Source organism: Anabrus simplex, chromosome 12, assembly GCF_040414725.1.
Source record: "Anabrus simplex isolate iqAnaSimp1 chromosome 12, ASM4041472v1, whole genome shotgun sequence".
Classification (NCBI taxonomy): Eukaryota; Metazoa; Arthropoda; class Insecta; order Orthoptera; family Tettigoniidae; genus Anabrus; species Anabrus simplex.
Window position 1 is genome coordinate 71,324,524 of NC_090276.1, and position 26,705 is coordinate 71,351,228.

At 40.0% G+C, this 26,705-nt stretch overlaps 2 protein-coding genes across 3 annotated transcripts in view; both read right to left on the bottom strand.

Annotated features, from left to right (window-relative positions):
* Positions 1-2,579: 2,579 nt before the first annotated feature.
* The window catches only part of LOC136884474 (uncharacterized), a 338,275-nt gene continuing 314,149 nt past the window's right edge, over positions 2,580-26,705 (bottom strand). For both annotated transcript variants that reach the window (XM_067156669.2, XM_067156670.2), the window contains exon 5: positions 2,580-2,935. In XM_067156669.2, the coding sequence (XP_067012770.2) occupies positions 2,611-2,935 (325 nt within the window). In that variant the 3' untranslated portion in view covers positions 2,580-2,610. The remainder of the gene's footprint in view (positions 2,936-26,705) is intronic.
* Positions 15,554-19,159, bottom strand: LOC136884473 (collagen alpha-1(II) chain). Its single transcript, XM_068229890.1, has 2 exons — positions 19,004-19,159; positions 15,554-16,578 (listed from the first exon to the last, which is right to left on the bottom strand). The coding sequence occupies exons 1-2, from the start codon at positions 19,016-19,018 to the stop codon at positions 15,631-15,633; spliced, it is 963 nt and encodes a 320-aa protein (XP_068085991.1). The 5' UTR covers positions 19,019-19,159; the 3' UTR covers positions 15,554-15,630.

Sequence of the window (26,705 nt, forward strand, 5' to 3'; positions counted from 1 at the left end):
TTAACTTCTTTTCTTCAGGGATTTTCTAAATTTAATTTATTCACAATTACCTTCACACTGAAGAACATTAACAGTTTTAAATTTATTGAGTCAAAATTGAAAGGAAAGAATTCCACTATAAAAAATAATTTAGACTGTGTTCTACTAATAGTGCGTACTGTATAGGAAAATTTACATCTTTTGAAATAAGGACTTTATTTGGTATTCATTTGGGCTGTTTCATAAGATGCCCCAATATTTAAGAAGTTCTACCACTTAAAGAGGCGACATTAGGAATGAAATTAGCCTTGTTCCTATCTTAATTAATGCAGCTCATCGACCGTCTCTTTGGCCTTACTGGAAATCAAAATCCTCAGACGGTGAGTCACTGTCCTCTAGTGTGGATCTTCTCACGACGTGTCCTTACCATCTCAGCATTCCACACTTGTTGCAACATCCACTCGCCGACAGAGACTTTCATTTCTCACGTGATCCCTTCATAAGAGCTTACGAATTCAACGAAGTGTTTGTGTTTCCATTACACGAGAGTTTGTTCGTGTTTTGATGTCATCAGTCAGCATTCCGTTCTATAGAGGATATTTTGGCGAACAACGTTCCTATATATTTTTGCCTTGATGTGTTTAGGCATCCGTCGATCACAGAAGACTTCAGTAATCTGCCGCCGCCATTTCATTCATGCTACGCTGACTCTGTTATAGGCATGTGGGAGGATGTCAGCGTCGTAACTAAAGACTAGATTCCGAATGTTTAGGCAGTAATAGGTTAGAATACAAACTAATTTGGCTGGCAGGAGGTGTGGTCCAGCCTGTTCTTACGTGATGTAGTGAAAGTAATATAACTTATAAGGGAGCTATAGGCCGGTCCCCCACTAGGAAGTGTAGTCTAGTCCGCTATTTCGTTATGTAGCGAGAGTAACATAATTTGCAGGGGTTCTTATAGGCCGGTCCCCTAGTAGGAAGTGTCTAGTCCGCTCTTACGTGATGTAGCGAGAGTAACATAACTTGTAGGGGTCCTTATAGGTGGGGCCCCTAGTAGGATGTGTAGTCTAGTACACCCTTACGTGATGTAGCGAGAGTAGCATAACTTGTAGGGGTTCTTATAGGTCGGGCCAATAGTAGGACGTGTCGTCTAGTCCGCTCTTACGTGATGTAGCGAGAGTAACATAATTTGTAGGGTTCCTTCTAGGTCGGACCCCTAGTAGGACGTGTAGTCTAGTCCGCTCTTACGTGATGTAACGAGAGTAACATAACTTGTAGGGGTTCTTATAGGTCAAGCCCCTGGTAGGAAGCGTAGTCTAGTCCGCTCTTCCGTGATGTAGTGAGAGTAACATAACTTGTAGGGGTTCTTATAGGTCGGTCCCATAGTAGGAAGTGTAGTCTAGTCCACTCTTCCGTGATGTAGGGAGAGTTGCAGAACTTGTAGAGTTTCTATAGGCCAGGCCCCTAGTAAGAAGTGTAATTTACCCCTCTCTTCCGTAACGTATCGAGACTTGCATAACTTGTAGGGGTTATAATAACCCAGCCCTCTCTAGGAAGTGTAGTCTAGCTTGCTCTTCCGTAATTTTGAGAGAGAAATATGGCTCTCAGTCACGACACGCAGGTCGCCTATGGGAGTCAAACAGAAAGACCTGCACCTGGCAAGCCGAACCGTCCTGGGATATCCTGGCACTAAAAGCCATACGACAATTCACATTTCATGGCTCTCAGCGGTTCTGATAGAAAGTAACCCTAAAGTTTATGCAAATCTCATAGCGGAATTGTTATCCAGGCTAGAGAAAATTTGTTTCTCGTCTCAGTAAGTTTGCATTCTGACCTATAAAAGTCTAATTAACTGAGCTCTCACGATGACTAAGCCAAAGAACTTGATCTTTGTACAAAATGCCTCGATGATGAAGTGCTTGTAACGAACTATAAATATTATATGCTACGGTACTGAATGTACTGTATGTCTGTCACATTGACATTATTCCTTTTTTTCTCAGAATTGGTTTAGATGCTTCAGTATTAAGAAATGCAGTATGATGATTATTATGGCTTACGGCATTCTTACAGGATATAATTGCAAACAGAGAAATGCAATCTTGATACTAATATATTCTATAAATTTTATCAGAAAATTACCTTTCATTTCTCTTAGTTTAATTAATCTACTACAAAATAATTCTAACTTAACGAATAGAAAACTTACTAACAATAGGACTGAGTTGGAAATTTCAAGTAAAGATCGTGACAAAGTGTTTGAGAATATTGCGTAGAGACTTTTACAGCTTATTGTACCACTCTTACTTTATTGTGATAAGAGAAATGAGCTTCCTAACTGAAATAGATTTAAGATTAGAAAATAGTTATCATGCGCAGGAAAGTTTCTTCAAATTAATTATCCATGCTCGTTGGTATTTCCAAACTATACGATCTAAATTTAAGCTCCTTATGTCCTGAGAAATGTGTACCTGCATTTACGAAAATATGCTATCAAGAAAACAATTCTGAAGCACCGATGTTCCATACATAGGTTTGATGGCTTGTGCTGTTTAGTAATCATGCATTAAGTATTTAGAGAACTGAATAAAATTCATTGCAATGAGTTCTAAACACATTTATTGATTACAAATCAGTTATCCATTGTAAGGGTAGGGATATAATTGCCAACCCCTGACCGGATCATAAACCCACTGTTGTGGTGGTGGCTGTTGTTGAGTAGAGTTCGTATTGTTGGTTGCAGGTGGTTGTTGTGGAGGGGGTGGGGGTGGTGGTGGAGGTGGTGGTGGCGGTGCACCACCCCATCCTCCAGGACCACCAAATCCTCCAGGACCACCAAATCCTCCGGGACCACCAAATCCTCCTTGTCCCCACGTTCCGTGACCTCCATAACCCCAATTTCCTCCCCCGTAGTGGGTGTAGGCCAAAACACACAGGGACGACAATAACCCCAATACCTGGAATAAACAATATTTGATAGACATTTTATCAGCACATAATTTATCCAACGAAATTAAGAACTGTAATTTGACTGCTTACGCTGTCTTCATCGCACCTAAACTTATTATGTCATATTCAGCCTCTTACTGCCATGATGCATTTTTAAGACAATTTGCTTCACGTCTCACCGACACGGATAGGTATAATGGCGACGATGGGATAGGAAAGGGCTAGGAGTGGGAAGGAATAGGCCATGGCCTTAATTAAGGTTCATCCCGAGCATTTTCCTGATATGAAAATGGGAAACTATGGAAAACCGTCTCCAGTGCTGTCGACAGGGGGTTCGAACCCACTATCTCCCGTATGGAAGCTCACAATTGCGCGGCCCTAACTGGACGGCCAACTCACCCAGTTGTGATGCATTTAGAGTTCTTTGGTAAATTGTTAGCGGTTTTTAAACATCTCATCGACAAAGTTGGTAACAATTTTCCGAACAATCTAAACGATGGCTGAAATATTATTGATGTGTATCGAAGCAATGCATTTTCTAGAATTTAGTATGAACCATGTAACTTCCGTCAATTAAATTTTAAAACTTTAATAATTTTTATGTATGTATGTTGGAGCATACGCGCTATAATTCTATGATGAAATTCTGAAATTGCCCACTAGACTGTAGTTAAGCCTATTCTGGCGCTATTAGCGAACCTTCAGGAGTGTTCCTGGACTAATTCACCGACATTCTTGGATGATTCTGTTTTTTAGTTCTTGAATATTCTCAGGCAGAGAAGTATAAACAAGTGATTTCAAGTGACATCATGGGGAGAAGAGGAGAGGTGTCAGGTCTGCAGATTTTAGTGGGAATTCTAGAGCGCCTCTTTTACCAATCCATTTTACACTGTCGCAAACCCAAACTTCGGGTTGCGAAGGCGCTAGAAAACAAATGATATGAGAACAAATTGATGAGATACACTAACAGATGAATACTCTTTCAAAAATAAGTTTGCAAATATCAGGCTGTCATTTGAAATTCTGAAAATAGGAGATAAAACCTAAAATTCAATTAACACTGGTTTGAAGGGTTTAAACTACTGTAAAATAATTAATTACTCAAACACTTCTATTAAATGATGTTCAATTTTCTGTAATCTTATTCTACTCAGCTCTGATCAAAGGGAGCAAAAGAATGGAAACCAAAACATGAATGAGTGAGAAGTACTTTTCGAAAAATATGTATTAAAATGCAGTGTAATAATCTGAAATCTCAAAGTGAGGGTGGCTGGTTGTGAGGGAGTGAAACCTAAAATACAACTAACCCTGGTCTTGAACTCCCTCGCCGCACTATTTGTCTAAACCGGCGTTTTTGGGTTTTTAATTGGATTAATACTTACTTAAACTGATAAGTTTAGAAATGAGAACTCTATATAACACTTCGTTTCAAAATCTTTACAAATCAGCCATAAGATAATGGTAGGGAAAAGAAGCCGATCTATGAACTGACAATACCTTTTTATAGAGACACATTCGGATTAACATGTATCTAAATGATATGATTACTTGTAAGTGCTAAGTTGATTAATAGCAAATACAACGGATGTAGCTCAAACATTAGAAAAGGAATTGCAGCGGCTAATACTGTATCTAGTGAAATAAAAGCAGTTATATATCAACAAGTCTCGTTGTATTAAAAAGGAATGAGTTTTTAAAGTTTGAAGTGTGCTTATGTGAGATCCGGATTAATTTAATGTATGCCAAAAACATCTAGAAGTCTTAAACGGATAATAAAATCTATCTGCCACAAAAATCTAAGTTGTTCCACGAGTAGTATACGAACAGCAACAATGGAGAGAATGGAGAGTTTGGGGTCAAGTAGTGAAAGACGAAGAATTTCTGACAAATATTTTTGAAGGCAAAGTGTTATGAAAGAATGAACGATGAAGTAAGGTAATGGAAGATATGATGCAGTACGCAGGATGTTGGAACTAAAAAGAAATGAAAAGGACGGTTCGAAGAAGGGAAGAATGTTTCCAGCGACAAGATCCTGTTTTAAAAAGATAATGATGCCTTCCATTGGAGGCCCAGGAATTACTGTAACTGATTGGAAACTAATTTGCCGTCTCCTTCGGAGGGTTCAGGATGGATCATTGTCCAAAAATTCAAAAGGACTACTTGTCGTTCTGATAATTCAGTATGAAATTAATTTAAACACGTAGAAATGCAAACATTACAACTTATAGAGCGATTAATTATTCAAAGTGTCATACGTATTCCATGTAAGCCTAAAAACAGTTTGAATAACGATGAAGAAGACAAGAATAGATAATATGTAACAGGTGGAGGAGTGGAAGTGTTTTGATTCACGAATACAACTTAACTGTCAACCAAGAACCATTATCAAGTGATAACATCTCTCCTGTCAGTGGGTGCTAGCTAGCATATCGTGATCTCAAGGAAGAAAACTAAAAATAAGAACAACTAAGCAGGAACACTTACCAGGAATGTCCTCATGGCTGCAACCTTCAATACGAAGTGTGCCTCCTCAGAAAATTCTAAACCATTATATACTAATCTCATTCACACTTCATTTAGGGAAAATAATGGAAAACACCTGCCAAATTAACAGTGCTCTGTGGAGCCCTATGTTCAAATTTGCGTTTGTTGACATACCTGCTATTCAGGGTCACGGACGAACATTTGGCAGTAGGACGAATAACAAAATGAGTTAATAATATTTCTCCGATTGTTCTCACACAAATTATACTAATTTTTGATCAGCATGGATCTAAGTAAGCAAGTTCCTGAGCAAGAATGTACGGTCACTTTCAAGGAAGGAGCAGTGTCCTCCACCCTGAGAACACGATACGTGCTAGAGTGGTGACCGCATTTCACAGCTACTAGTATTTATTTTCTTCGTCACTAAGTATTTCGAGAAATATTTTACAAATATTGTGAAAATTGCAGTAAAAGTTCTGGTTTTTAATAATATATTTAATGCAGCCAAATAGCCATAACAGAGAATATAGATTACATTGATGGGTTACATATTTGCATAATCACTTATAGACATAGTTCTTCTTTTACATAATTCATTGTGCTACTGTTCACACGTTTTTCCACATAGTGTGCACTCACAGTCTATACTTGGGTCATGGAAGTGTTTTGATTTGCAGAGTAGGTGATGAAAACCGTGAACTGCTAATCTTGTAATGACATGTCTTAATTCAAAATTAGCTTTTGTCCACGAGCGATCTATCATTGCCCCTGTGCCACAGAAGTCTGGTTGGAATTCTTCTCTTCACACTTGGAAAGGGTGAAAGTTCTGGTTTTTAAAACTGCACAAATCAATTTTATCATCTGGGTCCATTGAAGCCGCTATTGATTATGTCTGGCACCTACAAGCCACTGGGTTTCGTACCTTGGGTATTTCGGTGTAGTCAGCAGTTAAACATCATGCGTACCAGTTTTAAAACGGTATTGTCTGTGTTACATAATAATAATAATAATAATAATAATAATAATAATAATAATAATAATAATAATAATAATAATTTCGTTGTCCTAAGACCTATCTGTGTCGGTCCGACTAAAACAAAGTTGAAAAAGAAAACCCACTTTACGTCTATCTATCTGAAGAGGAAATATGGTGCTGAATTTTTCCCGAACAGTTTTCTCAAGTCTTAACTTGCTATAAAGTATCATAATGTATATATTACAACACTAATCCTACATTTCAGGCGTAAATATTTTCTAATGCGCTACGGTAAAAAAAATAGAAATGGTGTATGTTACCATTTCTTGACGTATACAATTTGACCGGCCTAGAACGACGATTCTGAGTCGGAATTAGTGAACATGTTCTAACGAGTGTTGTATTAATTACTGGAGCTGTATTATTTGCTACAATTGAAACCATCCAGTTCCTGACAGAAACACTATTTTTGCATTTTGATACATGGGTTCAAACCGTTGTTGACGGAAGTAGTGAAGATATTTCTTAAACAGCAAACCTTTGTTATTGATGGTGGATAGTCGTAATCTCCGACAGATTCATTTCTGATGAAACGCCATACTAGTGGTGTAACAGTCTGTATCGTCTGCAAGACCTTAAGTGCAGGCCCGGGACACACGGGAGCCCGCAAACAAACAAACAAACAAACAAACAAACAAACAAACAAACGACAGAAAGGTAGGGACACCATGGCTTACAGAGGTGACAAAAGGCATGCAGTAACTGGGAGTAAGTGAAAACGACATCAGAAACCGTGCAGCTCTCAGAGGAATAATCGAACCAAAGAGGTTTCAGGACAGGCCATCAAGTAAAAAAAGAGGCGCCCTCTGGACAAAGGAAAGAAGACAGAAGCATAGCCAGAGAATTCGCGAGCACTGGGCAAATATCAAGTCCCTCTCCAAGCAGAAATGCCTGATTTTGTATTCACCTCCCTCTTTAATGGGGCCCATAATTTTTCTCAGAATCTTCCGTTATTTCAGTTCCAAATTCTTCAATTGCCCCCTTACAATGGATAACTGATTTGCAATCAATAAATGTGTATAGTACTCATTACAGTGTATTTTATTCAGTTCTCTAAATACTTGGTGCATGGTCACTAAACAGCACAACCCAGCAAGACGATGTACGAAACATCGGGGCTTCAGAAGTGTTTTCTTGATAGCGTATTTTCGTAAATATAGCTACACATTTCTCAGGACATAAGGAGCTTAAATTTAGATCGTACGTTTTGGAAATACCAACGAGCGCGGATAATTAATTTGAAGACTTGTGCTGCGCATGATAATTATTTCCTAATATTAAATCTATTTCAGTTAGGCAGCTCACTTTTCTTATCACAATAAAGTAAGAGTGGTAGAAAAAGCTGTAAAAGTCACTAAGCAATATTCTTAAACACTTTGTCGAAACAGTTTTCATTATCAGAATATTTGCCGGGAGAGTAGGAGAGGTGGTGTACCAGGTGTATACGTAAGTCTTTTCCGGTTTGACTAAGAGACGGCGGCAGCGAACAATACGCAGCGTATGAATTTGACACACACATCAGTTTGTTTGTTTGTTTGTTTGTTTGTTTGTTCGTCGACATTAACCTACCAACACACACAATTTGAGTCCGTCGGACACTAGCGTCTGTGTTGTATCGTTCAGTGATTATGTCGACGTTTGTGCCTGAAAAGGAACGTTTGCGGCATGCATTGTTTTTCTTGTCTCTCTGTTAGGTCATCAGCCCAGAGGCTGGTTGGATCCTCAAATAGCACCACCAAAGGTTATGCGGTTATGAGGAAACCCCCAAAACCAATGGCAGCACTAAAATGAGGCGTACTAGGCAAGATGAGAAGTGAGGTAGTTTGCCATTGCTTTCCTCACTGGGTCAGAAAGTACTATTGCAGCACAACTGACCCTATGAGCAGCACCTTTCATAACACTCAGATGCACTAGTCATGCTCTGAATGTCATTACTCAGCACTACCCATTCCCCAGCAACTTCCATATTGTCACAGCCATGGATGTTGACTGGGACTTCGGTGGAAGCTACACTTTAGTCTGGCCTGTGCCAAGAGATGGATGCAAAAGTACTGTATCCATCAAGAAATGACAGCAGGCAGTTGTTTTTCTTATTTTATCAAAATAAAAAATCTGTGGAAAGTCATCGTTTGCTGGTAGAAATGTACGGTGAACGCGCTCCATAGATTAGAACATATAGTCATGATGGTGATGCTTGTTGTTTAAAGGGGCCTAACATCGAGGTCATCGGCCCCAGGACATGTGAGACAAGGTTGACCACAAAAGTACGAAGACGAGCAATTGCAAGCGTTACTGGATGATGAACCAACTCAAACTCAAGAGCAATCGGCACAAGATTTAAATGTGTCGCAAGAAACAATCAGCAGACATTTACGAACAAGGGGAAGATCAGTAAACTCTACAAATGGGTCGCACACGATTTGAATGAACGGCAAATGGAAAATCGCCAAGTTACTTGTGAAATGCTGCTTCAACGCCACAAAAGAAAATCATTTATATATTGAATTGTGGCGAGTGACAAAAAAATGGATGTGTTTTGAAAACCCGAAGCAGAGAAAGTCGTGGCTGTCACCAAAACCAAATCGCTTCGGCAAGAAGTCCATGCTTTGTGTCTGGTGGGACCATAGTGGTGTTGTATATTATGAACTCTTGGAGCCCGGCGAGACCGTTAATGCACAACGCTGTCGCCAGTAAATGATTTATTAAAATCATGCATTGATCGAAGGACGACCGGAATGGACCAGAAGACATGTCAAAGTTATTTTGTTACACGACAACGCGCCGTCTCACACAGCAAAACCAGTGACGGACACCTTGAAATCGCTGGAATGGGACATCCTTCCGCACCCGCCGTACTGTCCCGACCTGGCACCATCTACCACCTCATCGCAGCAATGGGGCACGCGCTCGCAGAGCAGCACTTCAGCAATTTCGAGGAAGTTGAAAAATGGCTCAACGAATTGTTTGCCGCGAAAGTCAATCAGTTATTCTGGCATGGTATTAATAACTTACCAGAAGGATGGGCGAAGTGTGTACTTTGAATAAACAAACAAAATGAATTTCCCTAGAAGATTATGTGTTGTATTTACCGCTAAAACCGGCAAAGCTTATGAATACACCTGGCATACAATTTATAATCAGTAGAATGCGTGCCAAAAGACTGGATTCGATTCTAAACCTCTCACTGGAGTGAAGACATGTGTCGCTGTTGACGGCGATTTGTACATAGGATGGGGACGTTAAGACTTGAACAGACCCCAGGTGTTGGTCGACAGGAGTAGGCTGTGTGCCGCATAAATAAGATATGCCAAAGGAAATTTTGCACGGGGCAGCCAATTTAAGACAGGTACTGAGCATGAAAATGTCTGTGGTCATTGTTTAAGCAGTCATTCATAACGTCAGTATCGACAGAATGGAGTTTGCTGGCTCACTGAGGAGAGCAAAAAAAATGAGGTAAAAGGACATTTCTCCTAAATAAGAAATCGTATGAGAGAACCGTTCGAAAAATTAAATACCTGCGATTTTTATTTGTGGAGAAGTTTAAAACAGAAAGTGTACAAGGAAAATCTCGAAATATTCGATATAATTCCAATTTCTTTGGAATCTTTTAAGTAAACAACATTTTTGGCAGTTTATTTTACGTCGCACCGACATAAATAATAATAATAATAATAATAATAATAATAATAATAATAATAATAATAATAATAATAATAATAATAAGTACTTGGGGGAAATACTTGAACCAACGGGAGGCGAGAAGGTTGCCCAGAAAATTCGCCTACAAAAATTTCGGAAAGCCTACGGTAGGGTTCACAACATATACAATAAAAAGTGCTTGTCCCGCCATGCAAAGATCAGACACTATAATACAGTAATAAAGCCCGAAGTCTTATATGCCAGTGAGACCCTTACACTAAACGGGAAAGGTGACCTAGAAAATATTTTAAAAGAAGAAAGGAGAATCCTGAGGAAAATTCTCGGCCTCCGAAAAACAGAAGATGGATATAGACTGAGGTTACGCAGAGAGACAGAAGAGCATTCCAACACTGCAGCAGACATCCGTAAAAGACGTCTGAAATTCTATGGGCACGTCCACAGATTGCCGGCAAGTAGACTGACACACAGGATTCCCACCTACATAGAACATCTAAAAAATATTCCATGGGTACTAGAAGTGAAGAAGGATCTGGAAAAAGCCCAGATAAACCCAAATGACACCGCGGACAGAAACCTTTATAGGAAAAAATTAATGGATGGAAAGTGCAACCAGAGAACGAAGTGAAAAAGAAGACTGGAGCAAAGTGGACAGAAGAACGAAAAAGGATCCACGGAGAAAGGATGAGAGCTGTTTGGCAACTCAGAAAACAGAATCGTTAGAGCTTTGCGTGATCCATTGGGTCCATACGCACATAATAATAATAATAATAATAATAATAATAATAATAATAATAATAATAATAATAATAATAATAATAATACATATCTCAGCTGAAGATGCCCTTAACAGAGATCTCTTCCGCAAGAAAATATTGACGAACGGGCTAAACCGAGACGAGCAACCGAAGAGAAGACACGGTGCCCCTTGGTCAGAGGAGCGTAATCAGGCCCACTCACAAAGAATGAGGGAAATTTGGACTCTAAAGAAGGCCAAGTTCAGTGTCAAATGCAACAAGACTTAACGTGGTCCTTGATGTCCCCAGCGAATTATATATAATAATAATAATAATAATAATAATAATAATAATAATAATAATAATAATAATAATAATAATAATAATAATAATAATAATAATAATAATAACAATAATTCTTCCGAGGTATCTGTGGAACAGCAGAGGTGAAGGAAGGTGCGGGCTGGAGTGGGTCTAAGTAGGAAGCTGAAAGATTAATGAAAATTTAAACAAAGGTTATATTTTCAATAGACAACAAGATTTAACAAATTTTCACTAGGTGAAAGAACAATGAAAAATCAGGTACAATTATAAATTTACAAACGAAAGCACAAGTTAAGGGGTCTTTACAAATTCTGGCTTCGAGCCTCAGTTACACAATCCTTGAGCTTTTACCCCAACATTAACAAGGTACACTCATATAAAGGGCAGAAAACCCCTTCATTCAAGGAGCACTTGCTCCCAACTTTTAACCTCAAGCCTCCCAGAGGCACTTTTCAAACACAAGAAAGAGCTGACCCGCTCTCAATTTTTAAAGCCTATTAAAAGGCAATACCAGACTTTACAAAAACTTGCCATCGAGGCACAACTTACAAGAATTAAACAGGGATATCTCGTACCCAGCCTACAGGGCCTTAAAGAAAAGTAATATGTTAATTAAATGGCCCAAAATACCAAGATGAATGGAGGCGTTGCTTGCATTCCTACATGAAACCTTATAAAACCTAAGGGGCACTAGGCCGCTGACACAGGGGCTATTCCCAAACTAGGGAGGTGACTCGTATAAGAAAATTTTAATACATTACGAGTAGAAAATCGGTTATGAAAACGTAGTCACCTCAACTCAAAATGAAGGGGAGCTCGAGAGGGTAAAGCTCTCTCTATCCCCGATTTACAGTTAAATAATAAGAAACTTTTACATAAGCCGGCACTAAGTTACATTTTTCGAAAGGTAGGTTACATTGAAAAAGTTCCGGACCTTCCCCGAGGGCTAAACTGTTGAGTTAGCAAGAAATAAAGATGTTAAAAGGCAATTACCTTGTAGAAGAGCTGCTGGCGGATGAAAGAGGCGCTTGCCGCCTCCTGCTATACTTCCATACACTAAGCTAGTTGTAGTACGAGTGGCCCAGAGCCAGAAAAATCAGCAGTTTTTATGCTCTCTGTGAGAGAATGTCCACAATTCTTGATAATATTAAACTAAAACAATTCGAAATTAACACGGTGACATCTTCAGATAAACGGTTGAATTAATTCAGTTTCAAAGTTCAGAGTTTCAAATGTAGAGGAGTACTTTAAGGCGGAAAATTCAAATGTGCGGCGTATAGGTGTACCAACCGGTACAATAATAATAATAATAATAATAATAATAATAATAATAATAATAATAATAATAATAATAATAATAATAATAATAATATGATTTTGATACTGGCAAAGTTAGGGATGTACTCCCTTTCTTACACTTAACAAGTCTTAACCTAGAACACTGTTAATAATAACTACTGATGACAATAATATGGAAACAGTATTAACATTAATAACAATATTATTAAAATAATCAAACGTAGTGATATTAAGGAAGAATCATACCAAACATAAAAAATTAAACACATTTGTACGTAGAGTACATTCAAATATATGACTAATAAGTACTAGATATACTACTTAAAAGTATCTTTCAAATATAAATGAATTTCAAGAAAATACCGAGATAGCGCCTTCAATTGAGAGGCGAAGAGAAGGCATAGTAAGAAGAAGCAGAAAAAGAAGAAGTAAAAGGAAATGGGAAGTAATGATGAAGAGGAAGTAGGAGGAGGTGTTTCCAGATCAAAACTTGACGATTCATGCATGTTTAAAAGCTGTGCTTCTGGACATGCTTCTGACGCCCACTGGTGTTTACGACGATGTGACATGGTCAGCGTAACGAAGCCCACAGGTAAATCTTACACAAGCATTCTGAGTGCACTGTAATCTCCTTCCCCACTCTAGTAAACTATATCGCAGTGATCAAAATGAGGTAATGCGAGTGATTCAACAAGAATTTTCTTTAGTTTAAAAAGGAAAGTGAACTTGAAATAACTGAGACAATGTAGCGTTTCGTCTTATGGGGACGATGGGAGAGGAAAGGGCTAGGATTGGGAAGGAAGCGACCGTACAGCCTCAGCACTTGCCTGGTGTGAAAACACATAAAAGCATCCTTGGCCACGGCCGGATCAACACACTGCAGCACGTAGACTGTCAGCAGCAAATGTGGACGACAAGTGGACTATTCTCCCACCATAATAGGATTTTCTTTTGCACTAAAACATATCCAGCCACATGAATAACTTTCTTTGTCTTGAAGTCCCCTCTTCTACTCTAGCCATATAGAGGTGCTCTGTCTTCAAGTGCACACAGATCAAGCCCAGCAACCATGTCTCATAGATTCACAATTTTAAATTGCCACAACCACGGCCCAAATCAGCAGTAGCATTTTTATCCTAGGATGATATGTTGCAATCCTTCTATACATGATTTGTCACTTGTTTATTCATTTCCATTGCTAAGGAAGAAATTAAATAACCAAATACACACGTACAAATTTTAGAAACACAAATACAAGTGTACCTGAGTACTCAAATATTAACTGTCATACACGACCAACGTCATTCTACCCACTACGATGTTTTAATGACACACTCAAGTGCTCATTTTATTTAAATAAGTGTGTTCTTGTAATAGTTCTCTTAATGCCATAAGCCACTTTATGATAAATTTTAAGTCGTACTTTAATTTTAATGTAAGGACATTACGACTGATTTGAAATATGTCTTATTTTCACGAATTTCGTGGCCTTCCCCTTTCACTGGCTTATAACTTCATTTTGAAAAGTCCAACCACTTTCTATCTGGTGGGGACATAAGTCCGTTCACAATGTGATCCATACAACAGGAATATTCAGCCTGGGGACCCACAACCCGCACTACAGTAACATTACACAGGTGTCCTTACACTGGACTGGCTAGGAGTAAGGCCAGCAACTTGTCTGTCCACGCCGTTGAGTGGCTGCGAACGGACTTAACATCCCCACCAGATACGTATATCCATCTTCAATAATTTTATATGTATTCATCTTCAGACATTCACTTAATTTCTGTTCTAGTAATTATTTCGTATAAATGGGCACATTTCCAATTGGCATGACATCTGCAAGACTTCTGCAAGTTACCCACTTTTTTATCACCTGCAATAATCATGGACATCAAGCAGATGGCATCAAATTCCAAACCCCACATATCAACTCCAGCATGGAATTTTAAAAGCTGTGGAGGAAGAGATGAGTGGCAACCGTTCATATCGTAAAGGAATCCAGGACATCTCAGATAATATATGAGACATGGTAACCGCCATAAGAACATAGCGTGAACATATTGTCAAATATATAAGTCGATCAAGTCTTGTATTATTTGTTCACCTGTTAGAAATCACATCGTAGCCATTGCATTACAATTCCAGGCTAAATTCAACAAAAATAACACGAATTAATTTACTATAATTACATTCTGATAGAGCACGAAGTATTTGGAAATATATGACTTATTCACTAAAGAACTTTCCGTGTGAAGAAGGGTAAGTGTTGAAAGCTGTTAAGTATTTAATTATTCTTTTTTTTAACTCTTATAGTGGATTATCTTCGATTAGATTCTTAGTTGTTTTTGTTGTATTGCTTTCTGAACACATTTTTGAGAGGACATTTAATTTTAAAGTAGTATTTTCTCCCTGTGAAATTAACCTTAATATACCACGCTCCTAAATCCTTTTACGTCCTAAGAGACCCCAAGAAATCATGTCTACCGAATCCTAAATCTTTCTTAGGGCATAGTATAATAATAATAATAATGCTATTTGCTTTACGTCCCACTAACTTCTTTTTACGGTTTTCGGAGACGTCGAGGTGCCGGAATTTAGTCCCGCAGGAGTTATTTTACATGCCAGTAAATCTACCGACACGAGGCTGACGTATTTGAGCACCTTCAAATACCACCGGACTGAGCCAGGATCGAACCTGCCAAGTTGGGGCCAGAAGGCCACTCAGCCCGGCAGGGCATAGTATTACGGGGTTATATGTTCATATTTTTCCTAATTTTCTAGATGAGACTCTTCTGGATGACCATATGCCAATTAAATAAATAAATAAATAAATAAATAAATAAATAAATAAATAAATAAATAAATAAATAAATAAATAAATAAATAAATAAATAAATAAATAAATAAGTTAAAGCGAAGTGGTGTGTTTGTTTAATTGTACTTCCTCCTCAATAGAAGACACTTGCTTGCTTTTTCTGTTTAATCAGTTCTCTATTGAGAAAAATCCGCCGTTATTTCCTTGAATGATTTACCAGGAGAAAAAGGGAAGAATGATGAATGAGTTGTTGAAGGATATTGACACATTCTTGCCTGAACTTATTTATTCATATTAAAGTAACTCGCATACAATCATAGCAGCACTGATTTAATTGCAGGTGATCTAGTTTGCAGAGGTGCTGTTCTGGATCTGTGGTGGTGGAGGTCCTTGTTGTCCTTGCTGTCCTTGTTGTCCTTGCTGTCCTTGTTGTCCTTGGGGTCCTTGGGGTCCTTGTGGTCCTCCCCAGGGTCCTTGTTGTCCTTGTTGTCCTTGGGGTCCTTGTTGTCCTTGGGAACCTTGGGGTCCTTGAGGTCCTCCCCAGGGTCCTTGTTGTCCTTGCTGTCCTTGGGATCCTTGGGGTCCTTGTTGTCCTTGTGCTCCTTGTTGTCCTGGTGCGCCCCAGGGTCCTTGTTGTCCTTGCTGTCCTTGGGATCCTTGGGGTCCTTGTGGTCCTGCCCAGGGTCCTTGTTGCCCTTGTTGTCCTTGTTGTCCTGGTCCACCCCAGGGTCCTTGTTGTCCTGGTTGCCGTTGTTGTCCTTGCTGTCCTGGTGCACCCCAGGGTCCCTGTTGTCCTGGTTGCCCTGGTTGTCCTTGTTGTCCTTGTGCACCCCAGGGTCCCTGTTGTCCTGGTTGCCCTTGTTGTCCTTGTGCACCCCAGGGCCCTTGTTGTCCTGGTTGCCCTTGTTGTCCTTGTGCACCCCAGGGCCCTTGTTGCCCTTGTTGCCCTTGCTGTCCTTGTGCACCCCAGGGCCCTTGTTGTCCTGGTTGCCCTTGTTGTCCTTGTGCACCCCAGGGCCCTTGTTGCCCTGGTTGCCCTTGCTGTCCTTGTTGTCCTTGTCTACCAGAGGGTCCTTGACCTTCCCACTGGGGTCGACCTCCCCACCAAGGTCGACCTTCCCGCTGGGACTGACCTCCCCATCGTTGTCCATCTTCCCAATCGCGATCACCTCCCCAATTTCCTCGACCTTCCCAGTCTCCCCATCGTCCCTCTCCACCCCATCCTCCGGGACCTCTCCAGCCACCAAACTGGGCCAAGGCCACCACAGACAGAGTTGACAACAATGCTAGTACCTGCAAGAAAATTAAACAAAGAGATAAATATATTTTCACAGCATGAACTTAACGATTAAGCCAGGTTATGTCACCAGAGGAAATTTCTCTAACACAATATCATTGCTCTTGCTCGTCTCCATTTACCCATCAGTTGGAAAAATATTTCATATATCTCTAGACTCATGTCGGTGTCAGTTATGTCTATACTTGTCTAAGATATAATTATCAGGTGTGGACATACGTCCATTCGCATTGTAATCAAACAAGTAGGGCAATTCAGCTTGGGGCGGCTACAATTCGCTCTACAGTAGCGTAACACAGGTGTCCTTGCTCTGGAATGACTAGGAGTTAAGCCACCAACTTGTCAGTCCAGATCGGTAAGTGGTTATGCATACCTTCCAGGCGTTCTAAATGACAAATGCTGTTGATTGCGATCAGTCCGTCTGATGGAGACGTTAAGCTTTCGACAGGAGTAGGCTGTGTGCCGACATCGTGTTGCACCGTCTCCCTACCTCATTAACGTCATCATCACCAGTCGATCAGATGTGCAGGTCTCACATGGGAATCAAGTAGAAGGACCTGCACCCAGCCTCTCTGGAGGTCATGCGATATCACGACATTACACGATATGTCGTAAATGTCAATATAAATATCTGATTGAGTAATCTGTGATTCTATAATCCCTCACTATGGCCAACATATTATCCTTTACTACTCCCTCATAAGGTCGACAAGTCACAAGCCTAACTACTTATTCCTCTTACAGAACATTTTAAATTATTTGACTTATCCTGAAAATCCGATCCTGACAGCCCGTTTGTAGTTATCGCACGCTATCTTTTCCAAATTGCCTTCGGAGTACACAATATTCTTCTTGCACAATTATCATCGGATATAAATAATACAGTATCCTTGAAAAAACTTTAAATAATCGTAAATAATGTATCGTGGTTACGCTTGTGAAAATCGCTATGTGAAATACTTCAGGTCAGAACTTTGGTCGGTAAAGTTCTGCCTCCAAGGAATTTCAAAGTATTCTCGCCCTTGATGACATATGCGCTGTGGGTCAGTATTTTTCGGACCACATGAGTATATATAGTGGTTTTCGCAGGCGCAAAAACGGTATAATCTTCTGAACACGAAATTGTTTGAAAATATTCCCCAGTTCTGGTGTAAAATCGTACCTTAAAGCTCCAAAGCAGAATATATTTTAAGAATGATCTAGAACTGAGTAATTAGGTGTATAAAAATAACATTACATCGAAAGACTGAAGAAACATGTTCTAGTGTTATGTTCATTGTATGAATTAGTTAGCAAGCTTAAGGTGGCAGTGTATCATATAGATTCGCATTAAGGCTTAAGAATTTCTTAATTTTTCTGACTGGGTCCTTGTCTGAATATTCATCATCGTGGGCTTTGATTCAGAGAGTCCCGGGCTCGATTCCCGATCGGGTCGGTAATTTTAATCGTGTCGGCTTAATTATTTGATTCAAAACAGTACAAAGTACAACAGAGTGCATTATACCAACTACCTCAGAAATACGCAATAATGAGTACATCCCTCCACATAGGGCTGGTGTCAGGAAGGGCATCCTGTCGTAAAACTGGACGATCACAAATCGAACCCACGACGCCACCAGGGTGTGAGAAAAGTGGTAGAAGAAGATTATAATTTTTCTGGGGAAGAATTAAAATCATCAAAAGGTTCTAAAGGTTTTAAAGCCTTTTTCCGATACCTCAAATGATACTGCATCATTGAAGTTGGAATTTTAGATTATGTTAATCGGTTGATGGCCATTAGCCATTAGTTTAACTGTTCGCAGAACAAAAAAAACCTCAGATTTCTTTTTGGATTTTGGCATTTTTGAAAGAAAGACATTGAAAGAAAACTTGAAGATTAAGAATATTGTGTTGGGTTATAATGTGCGCTTATTTAATTCCCAACCGGGCGTGTTGGCCGTGCGGTTAGGAGCGCGCAGCTGTGAGCTCGCATCCGGGAGATAGTGGGTTCGAACCCCACTGTCGGCAGCCCTGAAGATGGTTTTCCGTGGTTTCTCATTTTCACACCAGGCAAATGCTGGGGCTGTACCTTAATTAAGGCCACGGTCGCTTCCTTTCCATTCCTAGGCCTTTCCCGTCCCATCGACGCCATAAGGCCTATCTGTGTCGGTGCGTCGTAAAGCAAGTAGAAAAAATCCCAATCTGCTATGTTATAAGTTAGTTCATGCTGTAACTTTTATACAAAGCCTTAGCAATTTGGACGTTTGTAATGTTGGTAAGATATAGACATATTTTTTCAATATTTTAATTATTGAATTTTATAACCTGAGCTGAACTATTTTATGTGTAAATTTTCGTTACAATTAAGTTAGTGATTCAGACGGCAATAGCAGTGTGTGGCACCTCGTTTCTTCTGTATTCTTACCGTGCTTCTACACTTACCAGGAATGTCTTCATGATTGTACTATCGAATGCACGTCTTGAATGCAGATTGCACTCTTTAAATACCCTTCTCTGTCAGTGTTTCGATTGCAGACACGAAGAGGCCACAGTCGCGAATTCAGCCTGCACATACTGTGCAAATAATCTCCTGTTGACGTATTTTCCAACGAAACACTTGGTAAGATATGTGGGATGCCTGTTGGAAATTATTCCACTAGACGGTTCAGAGATCTGCAGGTTTTTCAAGGTGATTCTTCCAAGGTCACGATCACCTGTTTGTAATTGCCTGCTATTTTTAGAATCGCACAGCCAAGGTTTCGTTCTTCATCTTCATCTTTCGGGGCATATTGACATTGCAGGCAAATTTGTCACTTCTCCTTGGTGCATCGCTGGATGTGGTATGCTAGTTGGTCTTTTGTTCAATATTCAGATGTGATGTTCTCCCTTAGTCTTTGTCTCATTTTTTCATTGAAATATCTGAAACTGAATTTATTTCCCCCCCCTCATGATATGGCCCAAATATATATTAATTCCCCTTTATTCATGGATATTTCCTTGGTCTTTCTCAAGTTAGCGCGATCAGTTTCCCTACACCACTGTAATCATGACTACCACTGTACGTCTATGTACACTCGGTCAGTAGCGTCATCTTCTCACTGTGCGCTTTCTTCATGTAAGTAAGAGCTTGGATCAAGTGATCCACGTTCTGATACTCAGTCTAGAATTAAAACATAAAACTTTTCAAATCCATTATTAAACAATGGATCAGATAATAATACTACTAATAATAACGTAACATCACATAATTATTTATATACAATATAATGAACCCGTTTTGAGTATTTCCTGGCGTTGAATTTTCATCGTATTTTTCAAATGACAGGAAAACGAACCCAGGGTCATGGAATAACAGACCAAGCACACAATCTTTACGCCAGAGGACTGCCTAATAATAATAATAATAATAATAACAACAATAACAATAATAATAAGCATTACTAAATATACGGTAGAACGCATAGTGGATCAAGAATTGGGAGAATATCAAGCAAGCTTCCGGAAAGGTAGAGTATGCGCTGAACAAATTCAAACCTAAAGAGTATCATAAAATACAACATAACCGGGCGAATTGGCCGTGCGGTTAGTGAGTTCGAACCCCACTGTCGCTAGCCCTGAAGATGGTTTTCCGTGGTTTGCTATTTCTATTTTCACACCAGACAAATGCTGGGGCTATACCCCAATTAAGGCCACGGCCGGTTACTTTCCATTCCTAGGCCTTTCCTGTCCCATCGTCGCCATAAGACCTACCTGTGTCGATACGACGTAAAACAATTTGTACAAAAATACAAGATGCTGGGGCCGGACAAATGTGTGACAGTTTTCTTGGACTTTGGAAAGGCATATGATTCCATTGTCAGAAAAACCTTGATGGGAGTTCTAGAAGAGTCTGGAGTAGACAACAAGACAAGAGAGTTAATCAGACAGACAATCATCAACACCTACCCCAAAATAAAGTTCAGAGGGGGTCGAAGAAAGGAATTCCTAACAAAGAGACTTTCAAGATTGGGGAGGGTAAGGAGAGTATAAATGCAGGTTGATTGGCATTCGCTAATGATGTAGTGATACAAGTGAAATAGCAACATCTAAGAAAAGGATGGAAGAAGTCGAATTTATAGCAAACAACACTGGGCTTCAATTTTTTTTTGAGAAAACCGAGTTCTTGACCACCTCAGCAGCTGAAGTTAGGAGACGAACAAATAAGGAGAGCTTTAAGTATTTTGGAGAAAGATTACAAGAAAATGGGTAGGAAAAGAATGCCATTAAGGAGCGGGCGAGGAAAATGGAAAATGTATTTCAACTGACAAGGAACACCTGAGTGCCTGTATATATCAAGAATATTGCATATGATTGGGAAACGTGGGCTTGAAGACATCTGGAAAAGAGAGAAAAATGTTAAGGAAAAATATAGGTCCAAATGTAAAAGAAAAAGAATGAAATGAGAATACTGAAATCTGTCAAAGAATTGTATCAAAGAACAGAATGAGTGGTTGAATCGATGAGGAAGAGAAGGTTACATTTGTATGGACAACTTTTGAGGATGGACAGTAACAGACTGTACGTACATATGTTGAGTGCTCAGCCCGGAGGCTGGTTTGAACCTCAAGACCTCCGCCGTCAGCCCAGGTCTCAGTGAAGAGGCGAAATAGGGAAATGAGGAGTGATGTACTTTCCCGTTGCTCTGTGAGCCACAAGTTGCTATTACATATCAGTGTTCCAAGCCTACTGAAATGCATGCAGCAACCGACCCTCTGAGCTAGATTTTCACACCATTCATACCAGGGGCTGGCTGGATAAGGAATGGCATTACTAGCATCGTTCATACCTCGGTCAGTTTTATGTTGTCACGGCCAAGGATGAGACTGAGACAGATCAATGAATGTTACAAATGAGCGCACTGTAAACGCTAGGTCTTGCCAGAAAAGGCATAGAAAAATACTAACGAAGAGAAGGCAGAGCTGAAATTCTTTCCAGAAATCAGGTTGGGCTACGTCGTCGATCTCACCAACAAATTTTACATACAAACATAAAACCACACAAATCCACGTGTTAAACAATTAGGCAACTACGAACCTGATCCACGGGACAAACTGAAACGACGTCCTAAATATATAGACTACATATTATAAGACACTCCGCAACACTTAAAACCTAACACGCCCTTCAATCACTTTAAAACACTTCATTGAACTATAATGTACAATTACAAAAATATTTGCATTCTCTGCTCTCCTGTTGGCTACAAATTAAAATGCACTTATTCGCAACTAAATTACAGCTCTCAAATTAACCCTTCTTTGAACTTCAACCTGTACCACAAACGACTCTCCAAACATGCTGCAGATGCTAAATGACATCTGCTATTCTTATTAAATCAATAAGTAGCACAAAATCGTTAATAAATGCCCTGTCACTAACCTGAAGTGTCATTGGCTGTGGTCAGCAATTGGAAAGATTATCCAAAAATGCTGCCACACATTAGCAATAAAAACTGTGTCATACTCACCGTCTAAATTCGTGAAATGCCTATCTCGACCATAAAAAGCCAATAATAATCAAGCTTTTAACCTTGAAATAATAAATAAATTAAACTAATACATCAATTTTAATTCAACTTTAACGTAATACCACTCATTTCCCCCAATAATACGAAGCTAAAATCATTAAATAATTAAATACGACATTTACTACACTCATAATCAAACGTTCGAAATACAATTCAATATAACAAGACTGGGTGAGGAGCAGTCTACTGCACCGGTACCAGTAATTAATTGAGGCCTGAACTTATTATTGGTGTTGGACTTCACGAAGATCGGGGTTCCAGAAGATTACATCATGGATAGAAATCGATTTAGACAACTCGTCAAAACGTTGCCTGGTTTCCAGGAGACTGGGGAAACACTAGTGAGGAAAGGGAGATCCTGTACGGAAGAGCAGAAGAAGGAAGTAGGAGAAAGAATTAAAAGATACCGGCAGAGAGCGAAGGCAGAGAATGATAAAAATATCGCAAAGATTGCCAGACGACGTCCGTACAAGGTCGAAACGAAGGAGAAAAAAATTACATCAGCAGTATGAGGTCAGGAACGTCTTTCCTTTCCTCACAATTCATGAACCTTTGCATTCTCATCTGGTATTCTCAATATTCTTTCGATTTATCAGAACTCTTTATTTTCTCTGTGGATGGAGTCAAAGGATGCATTATCTGGGCCAGCTGCATTTCTTGAGAGGCTGCTGTACCATCTGCATTTATTGAGAGGCTGCTGTACCATCTGTATTTCCTTTTTTTTCTAGGGGCTTTACGTCGCAACGACACAGATAGGTCTTATGGCGACGATAGGATAGGAAAGGCCTAGGAGTTGGAAGGAAGCGGCCGTGGCCTTAAGTAAGGTACAGCCCCAGCATTTGCCTGGTGTGAAAATGGGAAACCACGGAAAACCATTTTCAGGGCTGCCGATTGTGGGATTCGAACCTACTATCTCCCGGATGCAAGCTCACAGCCGCGTGCCTCTACGCGCACGGCCAACTCGCCCGGTCTCTGTATTTCCTGAGAGGCTACTATACCATATGCATTCCTTGAGAGACTACTGTACCATCTGCATTTCTTGAGAGGCTACAGTACCATCTGTATTTCCTGAGAGGCTGCTGTACCATCTGCATTTCTTGAGAGGCTACAGTACCATCTGTATTTCCTGAGAGGCTGCTGTACCATCTGCATTTCCTGAGAGGCTGCTGTACCATCTGCATTTCTTGAGAGGCTACAGTACCATCTGTATTTCCTGAGAGGCTGCTGTACCATCTGTATTTCCTGAGAGGCTACTGTACCATCTGTATTTCTTGAAAGGCTACTGTACCATCTGTATTTCTTGAGAGGCTAAGGTACCATCTGTATTCCTTGAAAGGTTACTGTACCATCTGCATTTCTTGAGAGGCTGCTGTACTATTTGCATTTCTTGAGAGGCTGCTGTACCATCTGCATTTCTTGAGAGGCTACGGTACCATCTGTATTTCTTGAAAGGTTACTGTACCATCTGCATTTCTTGAGAGGCTGCTGTACCATCTGTATTTCTTGAGAGGCTACTGTACCATCTGTATTTCTTGAGAGGCTACGGTACCATCTGTATTCCTTGAAAGGTTACTGTACCATCTGCATTTCTTGAGAGGCTACTGTACCATCTGTATTTCCTGAGAGGCTACTGTACCGTCTGCATTTCTTGAGAGGTTACTGTACCATCTGTATTTCCTGAGAGGCTACTGTACCATCTGCATGTATTGAGAGGCTACTGTACCATCTGTATTTCTTGAGAGGCAACTGTACCATCTGTATTTCTTGAGGGCTACTGTACCATATGCATTCCTTGAGAGACTACTGTACCATCTGCATTTCTTGAGAGGCTACTGTACCATCTGTATTTCCTGAGAGGCTACTGTACCATATGCATTCCTTAAGCGGCTACTGTACCATCTGTATTTCTTGAGAGGCTACTGTACCATCTGTATTTCCTGAGAGGCTACTGTACCATCTGTATTTCTTGAGGGGCTACTGTACCATATGCATTCCTTGAGAGGCTACTGTACCGTATGTATTCCTTGAGAGGCTACTGTGCCATCCTTGAGAGGCTACTGTACCATCTGTATTTCCTGAGAGGCTACTGTACCATATGCATTTCTTTAAGCGGCTACTCTACCATCTGTATTCCTTGAAAGGTTACTGTACCATCTGCATTTCTTGAGAGGCTGCTGTAGCATCTGCATTTCTTGAGAGGCTGCTGTACCATCTGTATTCCTTGAAAGGCTACTGTACCATCTGTATTTCTAGAGGGGCTACTGTACCATATGCATTCATTGAGAGACTACTGCACCATCTGCATTTATTGAGAGGCTACTGTACCACCTTTATTTCCTGAGAGGCTACTGTACCATATGCATTCCTTGAGAGACTACTGCACCATCTGCATTTATTGAGAGGCTACTGTACCATCTGTATTTATTGAGAGGCTACTGTACCATCTGCATTTATTGAGAGGCTACTGTACCATCTGTATTTCCTGAGAGGCTACTGTACCGTCTGCATTTCTTGAGAGGTTACTGTACCATCTGTATTTCTAGAGGGGCTACTGTACCATATGCATTCCTTGAGAGACTACTGTACCATCTGTATTTATTGAGAGGCTACTGTACCATCTTTATTTCCTGAGAGGCTACTGTACCATATGCATTCCTTGAGAGACTACTGCACCATCTGCATTTATTGAGAGGCTACTGTACCATCTTTATTTCCTGAGAGACTACTGTACCATCTGCATTTCTTGAAAGGCTGCTGTACCATCTGTATTCCTTGAAAGGCTACTGTACCATCTGCATTTCTTGAGAGGCTACGGTACCATCTGTATTCCTTGAATGGTTACTGTACCATCTGCATTTCTTGAGAGGCTACTGTACCATCTGTATTTCCTGAGAGGCTACTGTACCGGCTAAATTTCTTGAGAGGCTACTGTACCATCTGTATTTCCTGAGAGGTTACTGTACCATCTGTATTTCCTGAGGGGCTACTGTACCATTTGCATTTCTTGAGAGGCTAATGTACCATCTGTATTTCCTGAGAGGCTACTGTACCATCTGCATTTATTGAGAGGCTACTGTACCATCTGTATTTCTTGAGAGGCAACTGTACCATCTGTATTTCATGAAGGGCTACTGTACCATATGCATTCCATGAGAGGCTACTGTACCATATGCATTCCTTAAGAGACTACTGTACCATCTGTATTTCCTGAGAGGCTACTGTACCATCTGTATTTCCTGAGAGGTTACTAGGCAGGGAACAAACAGAGAATCTGTATTCGCTGTCTTGTTTTTTAAGTCCAAGAACTTATACATGAATCTATGATTTCACCGTATAGCAGAGTGCGGCTTTTCCTTCCGTTAATTAAATCTATGTTTAGGATTTTTTAGGGTCTGAATTTCATCGTTAAAGCTCTTAAACAGTCACAAAAGTGCCCCACTAATTACTTTTTTTTTACGTGTCTATCATTGTCACCAACGTCCCCTGCAAGGGATAGTAGAAGGTGGCCAGTTGTATCTGACGGAAAAAGAAAAGAAAACATTTGTAATGCGCCGAATGTGCAGTTCTGTTTGAACAGCTGTTTTCTTGTTTACTACGATCAGCCATGCATGTTGTGAAGCACGCCATATGTTGAGACTCCCACGTATCCATCTGGGTGTCATCTCCAGCCATGGAAACATACTACCAGATGCGTCGCAAGGCTGAACACGTTATTGCCCACCAATACAATATTTTCACTATCAGAGCATACTTCCCACCTCTTAAATAGATTGATATATTTTGTCATTTACCTTTTAACAGTGGATTTGAATTTATGTGCAAATGACATTGTTTTGAGTGTCATTACTGAAAACTGGAAACATTACAGGAACCTCCGTGGCTAAGGTGGCAGCGTGCCAGCCTGTCACCGCTGGCTACCGTCGTTTAAATCTTGATCATTTCATGTGAGATTTGTGCTGGGCAAAGCGGAGGCGGGACAGGTTTTTCTCCGGGTACTCTGGCTTTCACTGTCATCTTTCATTCCAGCAACAATCTCCAATATAATTTCATTTCATCCGTCAGTCATTAAACATTTATCCAGAGGAGTGCGACAAGCTTAGAGACAAAATCACTGAGATACGTCCACTTAAAACAAACTGCCATCCTTGATCCTCAGTGTTCTTTCAATCTGAGGCATAAAATGCAGAATTAACAGCAATTGGTGGGCCTATATTTAAAGTTTCGAAAATACGCAAAAAAACAAAAAACAAAAAACAGAATATGGACCAAATAGTGATCTACATCCATTTAAAAAACATCGATTCATTTGTAACTGTTAATCATTTCAATTATTTAACATCTATAGCTTAGTGGACAAAGTAGGTAAAACGTTGTATGATATTAATGTCTTAACGTTGTATTACAGTTCTAGAGGTATCTCTGTGGCCTAAGACGGAGCCTCGGCCTGCAGGAGACACTCGAACGCATACTAGCCGATGAGACGACTACTGCTGATCTCGTCATCCAGTTTATGTGTGATAGTGGATATGTCAATTTCAATTGTTCTGTTATTCATGAAACTTAACGTTCCTCCTTGAT